Here is a 9,792-nt window from a genome sequence, read left to right as displayed (position 1 = left end):
TCTTTTGGAGAATATATACTTATAAATGATTACACTAAAAGTGTGGTATCTTAAATTGTTCCTCTTCTCAAGTTAATCCTGATAAATTAAACAGGAGCGCCCTCTTGTGGCTTCTTTCGTCGTGTACATTTAAGATGCGCTTCTATCTCCAACAGCTGAGGTTTGACTGACTGACACTTATTGACATTTATCTAACAGATCTGCCCAAAGATAAGCTGCTAAAGCTTGACCTCAGGTGGTTTACTTTTACAGGGAGGTGCATCCCTGTCAAACACAAGGGTGTACTGTAGGGCAAACACTAACAAGCAGTAAAGCATCAACATGGACAATTACAGCTAAACAGCACCATCTACTGCTGGGATGTAGAAAGACCAGCAGTAGAGAAAGTACTCAGATACTTTACATAAGTAAAAGTATCATTAAAAAAAAATCAAATCTGTTCAAAATGTAGAAGTAGACAAGTGTTATAATGCATGCATCAATTTGTCAGGGGGCCTTCGTAGGCTGTGAAAATAAACTAGCATTACATGGACATATTCAAGTAAAGTAGAAGCACTTCAAAAATAATGACCTTCTTGAGTAAATGTACTTAATTACTTGTTCTGATAAAGACCAGTCACCAGGGTTCGTCCACATGCCTTTATTATACTTGCTGATAAGGTTAAAGGTACAGTTAGAAAACAGTATAGAATAGAGTATAGAAAAAGGGGAATCCTGATATTCTGAACATGAATACAATCAATGCCGGCTATTGCATGATCTGGCACTGGGAAATGTAAACAGATATGTAATGAACATTAACAAACAAGTGTAACTATAAAACTCCTTGATGAGGTTAAGTTGAGAAACATTAACATATTTTCCCATTATGAAATAGATCAAATGCTATCTGCAAACACATACAGTCAGTCGAGGGTGAAGTTACAGTATGCTGACTGATATCTAGATACAGTATATAAGTGTCAACAACTCGCATAAAATGACAGTACATTTTTGAGGAAAAATATAAAGTGTTTTATATTTGCGCGCGTCAACAGCAAAAACAGTAACAAAGAAAAAGTGATTTTGAAAGATCTAATGCAATAAAAACAACCATAAAGCAGATGCATTAACGCACCCTGGTCCAACGGAATATACCGAGGTCAAATATCCAAAGCCACGATAAATAAGATAAACATATGTTTATTGTATAAAAAAAGTGTAAAGAAAATGACTATGTAAATGAGAAAAAGTTCTCTCAAAAGGTAAACCGGTACACAGATAGTATGGTTAAAAGGCCTCAATAGGTAATAAAGCTGGTGTTTCTCTTTCAAAACAGTATTAGGTGAAGCAGTGTGTGGCACCTAGTGTAACTATTGCTTTGAAACTACATTCCTATACTCATAGAAAATACCCAATCCTGAAGAAAACTGTGAAAAATATTTGATAAAACCCCACCAAGTAGGAAACTTTGAAGACAGCATTATCAGTTACCCAAATCCTCCTAAATTGGCTAATTAACGGATTTTTTCTGAATGCAATCTTCTTCTTTTTTAAGCAAATAACTTCATATGCAGGTGTCGACGTAGTGCATATTAAACATTCTAACCGTTTTTAGGTTATTCCTTTTTTGGGGGCTGCTCGATGAGTTTTCCCTTGTGGTACTTCTGTCCGATCCCGTAGGGGACGTGTGCAGATATGGTTCCCATCTGCTGGGCCCCCTCAATGTGGAACATCTGGTCATCGAAGAAGATGTGCGGTTTGATTTTCTCCAGCAGGGGCCCTTTAGGAGCCCCAGCCAGGAAGAGAGCCTCGTCGATCTCCAGCCCCCAGCTGCGGAGAGTCTTCAGGACGCGGGCCCCGCAGCTGGCGGCGCTGCGGGCCGTCACCAGGAAGGTTCGGATGGGACAGTTCAGGCGCTCGTTCTTGGCGATGAATTTCCTCTGGAGCTTTCCCAGAGCCTCCAGGAAACACTTTAAGGGACCCTGAAAGAGCCAAAGTATCACGTTTTATTTAATTGTTTTGAAATGAGGAACACAGGTTCAGAAAATAAGGTGGAAGAGGAACTAAATGCAAACGCACACAAACAGGAGCACATACACGCACAGACAGAAAACATGCCTGAGTTGATAAAAAACTGAGCAGGTTCCTAAACCGTGCAGACAATTCCCAGAAACGTATTTTCGATCAAATAGGTGTTGTTGAAACAGCTAATACATTAGGTGAACTCTTCCTTTTGTCATTTATTTTTTTACATTTTGTTTAAACATGTGTTTTCTATTTGTTTATTATCGTTTATTTGTTAAGTGGAGGTCCATTGTGTAAGCCTGGGGGCTCTTGTCCTTTCCTGTCAGTTGTATTAGTTATATTGTTTTATGCCGTTGTATATCTGCATACAATAATTGTTTTAGGACTCAATCAACTGAAGGCAGATACATTTAGATGGAAAACAATTATCGTACTTTCCTTTTATTTTGAGTATCTTTGAGAATATTCTTGTCAAGTTTGAAGAGCTTCTGAAACAGCAGTTTGGCCAAACAGCAGAATGAAACTATCAACTTAAACCCAGGAAGGGTGGTGAAGGTGAATGGCTGGAGTGACCACACTAGATCAAAATGTATCTAGATCTGTGTACAAAAAAGCATCAAATGCGGGTACAGTTTTAATGGAGGAGTCCCGAAAACTATTGTGTTCTTTTAAGTTGATATTTTAAAACGCATCAAGTACTTATAACAAGCCCTAGGTGCCAATGACATCATCAGTTACCTGAGCGAGAGGCTTGTTCACAAACTCCTTCTCGTGGTCAAAGAAAGTGTCCAGGCCGTGCTGCTTCACGATGATCTCTGACTCGTCGGAGAAGAGGACGGCGTCGCCATCAAACGCCACTCTCAGCTGAGTCTTACTCAGCTCATTATCCGTGTCCACCGCAAACATAGTGGCTGCAGCGATGCCTGAAAGAGGAGAGGGACGTTAAAAACAAGCTTTGTGACTTTGAGACTATATTTGAATTTGATACCTCACAGCTGCAAATTCCTGTTTTATATACAATGTTTTCGCTGCTAATGCACATTTGCTCTGATTTCTGATACTTCTGTCTTTCAATAAAGAGATTTCTCATAGCTACCAAGTTGTTCGAGGTAAACTGTGAAAGATTTCTTGTTTATTGCTAAAAAGACAAAGACAGTTTTGTTTGAGAATCAGTTATGGTCGTAACACTGAACTTTACACATTAGTGATGCTCTATATATAATGTAACATAGAATCTTGTGATATAGGTGTGCCATCCAAATGTTTGTCATAAACAAATATCCAATCTTAATTTCTTAGGCATGTCTTCTTCAGATATCTTGTTTTGCTCGACCAACAGACAGAAACCCGAACAAATTCAATTTACAGGGATACAAAAGAGATAAAGAATCAAATCCTCCAAGTTTAACTTGATAAGCGACTTAAAATCAATTATGTTCTGACAGCTAAATATTTAATTTCAGCACTACACATGAAAGTCAGTGATTCATGTTGGTTTGTTTTGTGTGTATTGGGATATTACAGGGAGCCATAAATCACACGCTTTCATTCTCCTTCTTGCTGCTCAGTGTGGGGTCGAAGTATCCCTCAACATCATTAATGAGTCACTCAGAAACACGGAAATGTGTGAATGTACTATACATCTCGAGGCTGCTGAAAGTAACTTATACATAAAAAGAGAAATCAGGGTTATAATGTCAACGCGGCATCATCTTACCTTCTTCTATGGCCTCCATCACTTTGTCGGAGTTCTTGGAGAGGTAAAGGTTGGTCATGTAGGCCTTCAGGTAGCCTATAGGGCTTTCTCCTCCGGTCATACAAAATCTCTCTATGGTCAAATCTGAAAAGCAGGTTAGAGATTGTCAAAGGTCTTCTATTATACTCTTTTTCACCAATACATTATAGGTCTCGGATATATACAAACATGTCTCTGAAGTGTTTGGCTCGAAATATCAAACAGATCGTGCATTATAGCATCCCATAATCCCCTCTGTTTCAGCCCTGTTTCAAAAGTGCTGATTCTCTGGCCGTTTCTCAATCGCGAGGATTTTGGCTTCCAAGGCAATATTTCAAGGATGCTACGTCATCGAGTGCCGCCGAAGTACTGTTCCAATCTCCAGCATACTTGGAATTCCACCGAGGCCGCGTCCTTGGTTTGGGGGAAATTTCGAGGCTGCACATGGGTAGACTTCGTGTCCTTAAAATCCCCACAATGCTTTGCACACGGACCAATTTCAAAAACCCTTGCGGAAAATGGCTGAACCGACGCACCACACATTTAAATGTAAGTATGTTGTCGCGTAGAACATGTGTTGGTAAATGTTACTTTGTTGCATTAGTTTGTCATCACCAAAAATGTGTTCCGTGAAAGTAAAGCAAGTTCATAATTAGATAGACATCGTGAGGTATTTATTTTTGGTACAGTTTATGTTGAAACCGTTAGAGAGAGTGGCACACTTGTTAGCCTGTTCCATTCTTCTTCGTTTTCCGAAGCCGTGGCTTGGAAGCATACTTGCTTCGTTTCTGAAGGAAGTGACTTGGAAGTACGCGACTACCAAGCCAGCATCCTCGCGATTGAGAAACGGCCACTGTCTGGTGCTTTAGATGAAAATAAGGAGCCCCTCCCCACGCCCCTCTGAGAGATATTTGGTTAAAAAGAACACAATGGTGCTCTAGGAGGAGACTCAGGTGATAAGGTGGGGGGGGGGGGGTTACCTTGGTTGGTGATTGGCTAATGGTTACACAAGCCAAAAAATCGTTATGACATCATAAAGCGGCCACAATCTGATCAGCTCATTTTCAGACAGGTTTTTATAGAAATGGATCAGGACAAAAAGAGAGAGAATCTTTGTTCCTGAAACTTTCAGAATCTCTTTACACAGAGGGGACACGTGTTTATGTATAAAAGACATGAACAAGTGGATTTTGCATAGTAGGTGACCTTTAAGTAAAGAAGGCTGATTCGACTTACACTAGAACACCTTGTGTGTCATTACCAGACTCTAATACTGTTGTTGATCACTCCTGTTGCTGCAGCAGGAGAGACGCCGCTGTATTAAACAAAGTGTGGTTATGGACGCAGCGTACCGTAGTGATTAATGCTGTTTATGAGGCGCACTCCGACTTGGGCATGGTTGTTAGTCATTAAGACGATATCAAACAGCTCCTCGCTGTCTGGGTAGAGCTGCCTCAGTCGAGAGTTGACATTCATCAGCGCCTGTGAGAGAGAGGAGGATGTGGTGTCAGAGGGTTTAAAATGACGTTACAAAAAAAGCATTACAACATTGTGACACAGCTTTCCTACTGTTAGGACTTTAAAAGAGCATATTAAGGTATTAAAACAACACCAAAACAAAGGACTGTGCTTAATGAACCAGTAACACCTTAATTAGGGTGTGAACATGGACTTCACAGCCAGACTAATAAACTGCTAAGCTGATAAATAGCATATTATTAGCTCATCACAGCAATATTATTTGTGTATATATTTGCAATATTAGAAAACATAAATGTAATGTTATTAACTGTCGTGCCATGACCACAGAGAGAAGTTTATTCATTTCCTATGTTGATAGTCCCATCAGGACGTTTCCTGCATGGTTGTAATGCTCAAAATACTTTTTGACAAAAGACAATAAATATTAGTGCTGCAACTAACATTTAGTTTATCTATGTGAAATACTGTCTTCAACACAATATTGTTAGATAATAAACATTTTTAACCCTACATTTTACCTTGCACTAGTATTTTATGTCTCAATTGTTATTAACTTAACACATTAACATATGTAATGAGCATTGATGGAGAGTTGTATTGCCAACGACTACCTTTCTGCAATGTTTGGGTACATACACTTGACGAATGTGGAAGTTAGAAGAAAAAAATGGTAATTGACAATTTCCTGATTGTACCAGATATGAAGGTGCCATACAGATACATTCCTTGACAAGACTTACTGAGGTGTGTGACCTGTCTTGGGTATAATATGGAGCTAATTTCCTGCCATAACTCCACAAACAAACTAAACAGGTTTTATAAATGCCTCATGATTCACTAACAAACACAATGTGGTTGGCAAATACAAAACACCATCTACAAACGAATGCATTTAGTTTTGTAAAGAAAAAACGTATCTATCAATATAAACATGGCTTTAAGAATCTCGCACAAAAATCTACACTCAAAACGCTGACTCATACTGTTCATTATCAGTGACCCCTGTCGATTTTCACTAAGCAAGTTTTTCCTTGTGTGGCTTTTGTCGACTCAACAACGCATATTTTTGGTGAATCCACCAGTTTGAGGCACCACGCCCTGCAGAGAGCCGGGGATCAGGCCTACCTGGACGAAGGGGAAAGCAACTCCAGGCATCAGAGGCTCGCTTTCATGCTCCATCTGATAAGCCACATACTTCTCCAATCCTTCATCCTCATAGACCTTCCTCTCCTTCACCATGTTGAAGAGGGTGCGAGAGGACACGGCAATGGTGACAGCATACCGGGGTTTGGGCTGTATGTTTGGATGAATAAAACATGTAGTGGCAGTTGTGTTTGCTTATTAAGTCACATTTTGTATGCAAGAAAGTGTCTGAACCTTACACACAAATGTATGATCATAAAACTGTATAGCAAAAGTACTTACAGGTCTTGGTATCTTTGTTTTGAGGTTGTCAAAATGAGCTTTGGCAGCAGCCCAGTCTTTCTCCTCTCCGTTGTCTTCAGTTGGAGCTGATTCGGTTAGTTTGATTTCACTCATTTTGATAATGTTTTAAACGTCTTAAAAGCTAAAGAAACTCAGAATGGTTGTGAGGAAGCAAGCCACAGTCTGTAAACTTTGCGGATATGTATCAAAACGAGGATGGGCGTGTCTCCAAGCTGTGACGTAGGCAGAGCTGAGCATCACTCGCACCTGATTGGCTGAACGCCTCCCCATGTCCACATAACTGTGTGTACATTTTTTTTGTTTAAATGTAAGGTAACTAAACTATTGTGCTTTCAGCTTATTCAAAAACAGACAAGAGATACAAGGTTTAAATCACGTCAGTATTTTGGTTAATGAGAAAATACATAATGGACAATTATGTTCTCTACCTGGAGATTGGCACATGAACAACTTAAAAATGCCTAGGTCTGTCATGTAAACTATTCACACATTTGTTATTCGAGTTATTTAATTATGACTTGTTTTAGACATTTTGCATCACTAGCCTAACATATTCCCAAACAGCTATTTTACTTGAACTGTAAATGTCTGTATGCATATGTTTGTTTCCTCTGTTTTACCCATAGACAGTATATAGCCTATAAAGGTTTTACCTTTACCTGCCCAAAATCAAATTACCGATTACTAAAGTTTTGTTGAATCTTATCCTATTTTACAGTTGTACATGTATATTTTGTGTTTAAATGAATGAATATGACATGTTGCACAGGTCTGTTATTGAAATAGCAATTGCTTATACAATCGCTCTCTGTCACACACACACAGACACACACCGTCCACCGGCACATAAATGACCTCCCTCCTCCAGCACCCCCCACCCCCACAGTTGGTAGCGTCCGGGACGGAGCATCATGGCGATTGACGGTAAGAACTCGGTCTCAGGTGTCCTGCGGGACTCGTGTAAAACTTTGCTCGGGGCAGAATAAACACGCTGTTAGAAAAAAAAATCACATGGTAGGTTAGGAAGGCTGTCATTTTGTTATCGGCTTTGTTTTTAAAATCCCTCCGTGAGTTCCGCAGTGCTCCGGAGCCGTGGCTGGGACAGCTAGCAGCATCACCCGCGCTGCTGCAGGAATGTTATGATCCTTCATGGGATGCATGCTCTACGAGTGAAAGTGGACGCATATAGTCCCTCTGCTTTGTGTCATGTATGCGCAAAGTATTCGATTAAGACACTCGTGAAATATGAAATCATTTAAATATTTATGTTTGTCTTCAACCGAAAATCACAGCAGGCTGCTTAGCATCACCTGACAACAACTTTGTTTTGTAACCGTTAACGATCTACATCACCTGGCGGATTAATATGGAACGTTAAAAAAATAACGTTTGAGTTCGAAAACCTGCTGATAGATAACCGTTAATATTGTGGGTGCATCATTGTCTGTATACATCAATGGGATGTTGATATTACTACAATTCACGAGTAACGTGTACAACATGATGTGTAGCCTACACAATGACGACAGGTCAGATGTCTCCTGCAGGTTTTATGTAAAATGATGGGAACACATGACACTGAGCAGTGACAAAAACGATGCAGTCATTGAAGAGTACAGGCGCGTGCCTTGGTCCTGTCCCGTAATGTGGGCACTATTGTGTCACGTGCAGCCATGCGTGCAGCAGCAGTGTTTGTTGATACACCAGCAGAGAGAGATCGAGGGGTTCGGCTTCTTCATGAAGACATATCAATGGTGACTCACCAGTGGCACAGGGAATATAGGCTATCTCTGCAATTCATATATTGTAATCAATCTTATATTATGCATACAGCAGTGGTTCATTCTTACAAATCGCAATACATGCAGCCTAGACTCTAGACTCTATCTATTAGGGATGTGCATCTCCATCACTGAGGCCGATGCGATGCGCATCTCGATACGTTGCCACGATACGATACATTAACGATACATTTGAAACACCAGGCGATGCGATACGATACGATTCACCCCTGTTGCGATACAGTTCGATACGATTTGATTCAACATTATGCGATTCGGTGCGATACGATGCGATTCAACACGATGCAAAATAATGATACTTCAATTTGGTACGACAGAGGATTTTTGTTTTATTCCTTATATGCAGCAAATCATACATTAACTAAAAAGTGCTTTACATATTTGGTACTGCACATCCCATCATGCCGTTTATTTTTTTACCTTTAAAAGCTCTCCAGAGTACAATTGTATAACACCTCACAGTTAAACAATGTAAGGATGCATTGCTCATGATTAACAATGTGCAATAACAGCTACCATAGAGCAATGCCCATACAGCTGCCAGCCTGATGTGCTTAACACTCATTCATAGGCTAACTCGCCAGTGAGCAGAAAGCGTGGGTTCTATATGAACAATAAATAATACAAATAACCTTTCACAAAAACAGGTATTTCATAACTGCTTACAGTGAGGAATACATTTAAATTATTATTGGCCGTCACAGGCTGCTGTAAACTAAACACCACTCTCTCTGACAGAACACCTCACTGAGTGATTTAACTCATATGTCTAACTTTGAGGTTTCTCTTTCAAGCCGCAGACCCCATGTCGACTCTTTATGTGCGTCGCTAAGTTCCTCGTACTACTTGTGTACTTTAAAATCGGCTCGGCATCGTTAACAATTTGCGAGCGATTTTTCAAGTTGACCGTCTGTGCCGCGCACATATACCATCAGGGACGTTACTGATGGGGTTTCGGCTGCGGAGTGATACTGTGGTGTATGCAAGCCCGCATCTAGGACGGATCTATGTATCATGGCTGTAGACCTGTTAAGTAATAAAGATACCTCATACAAAGGTCTACGGATACCTTATTACTCTCCATGACCTGGCGGTCAACTATATAGCCTAGCATAAAGGACTATTACAAAATAACAAACCGTCTTTCTTGAACAATCCGAAGTGTTGCCAAACGTTGATTTGTAGGTATTTTTCGGCGCGCTGTGTTTCTCTTTCTCCTCGACTTCCGTGTGTGTTGATAACTGAGACTCTCGGCTTCCGTAGTGGCGAAGATATCAAAGATCGTATCTGCTGAGCGTTGACAAGATTAGGGGATTTTAT

The 9,792-nt window shown here is 40.2% G+C and overlaps 2 protein-coding genes across 5 annotated transcripts in view; one reads left to right on the top strand and one right to left on the bottom strand.

Moving 5' to 3' along the window:
• Window positions 1-624: 624 nt before the first annotated feature.
• Window positions 625-6,875, bottom strand: LOC117548871 (cytosolic 5'-nucleotidase 1A-like). The gene is made up of 6 exons (XM_034220418.1): window positions 6,650-6,875; window positions 6,350-6,517; window positions 5,095-5,224; window positions 3,725-3,847; window positions 2,746-2,930; window positions 625-1,964 (listed from the first exon to the last, which is right to left on the bottom strand). Exons 1-6 carry the CDS (start codon window positions 6,761-6,763, stop codon window positions 1,599-1,601), a joined length of 1,086 nt encoding a protein of 361 aa, XP_034076309.1. The 5' UTR covers window positions 6,764-6,875; the 3' UTR covers window positions 625-1,598.
• A 625-nt stretch (window positions 6,876-7,500) lies between these two features.
• The window catches only part of LOC117548856 (synaptotagmin-14-like), an 18,852-nt gene continuing 16,560 nt past the window's right edge, over window positions 7,501-9,792 (top strand). For all 4 annotated transcript variants that reach the window (XM_034220397.1, XM_034220407.1, XM_034220378.1 and 1 more), the window contains exon 1: window positions 7,501-7,594. The gene's annotated coding sequence lies outside the window, so the exon portion shown is untranslated. The remainder of the gene's footprint in view (window positions 7,595-9,792) is intronic.

The sequence above is a fragment of the Gymnodraco acuticeps genome, unplaced genomic scaffold (genome assembly GCF_902827175.1).
Source record: "Gymnodraco acuticeps unplaced genomic scaffold, fGymAcu1.1, whole genome shotgun sequence".
Classification (NCBI taxonomy): Eukaryota; Metazoa; Chordata; class Actinopteri; order Perciformes; family Bathydraconidae; genus Gymnodraco; species Gymnodraco acuticeps.
This window is presented reverse-complemented; position numbering and strand designations above follow the sequence as displayed.

Bases quoted from the DNA above. Each gene is read 5' to 3' on its own strand.
- LOC117548871 (XM_034220418.1), bottom strand. From the start codon at position 6,763: ATGAGTGAAATCAAACTAACCGAATCAGCTCCAACTGAAGACAACGGA. The intron at 3,848-5,094 runs GTACGCTGCGTC...CCTGCTTTTCAG, and splicing joins AAACAGCATTAATCACTACG to ATTTGACCATAGAGAGATTT. The intron at 1,965-2,745 runs GTAACTGATGAT...TGGCTCTTTCAG, and splicing joins TGAACAAGCCTCTCGCTCAG to GGTCCCTTAAAGTGTTTCCT.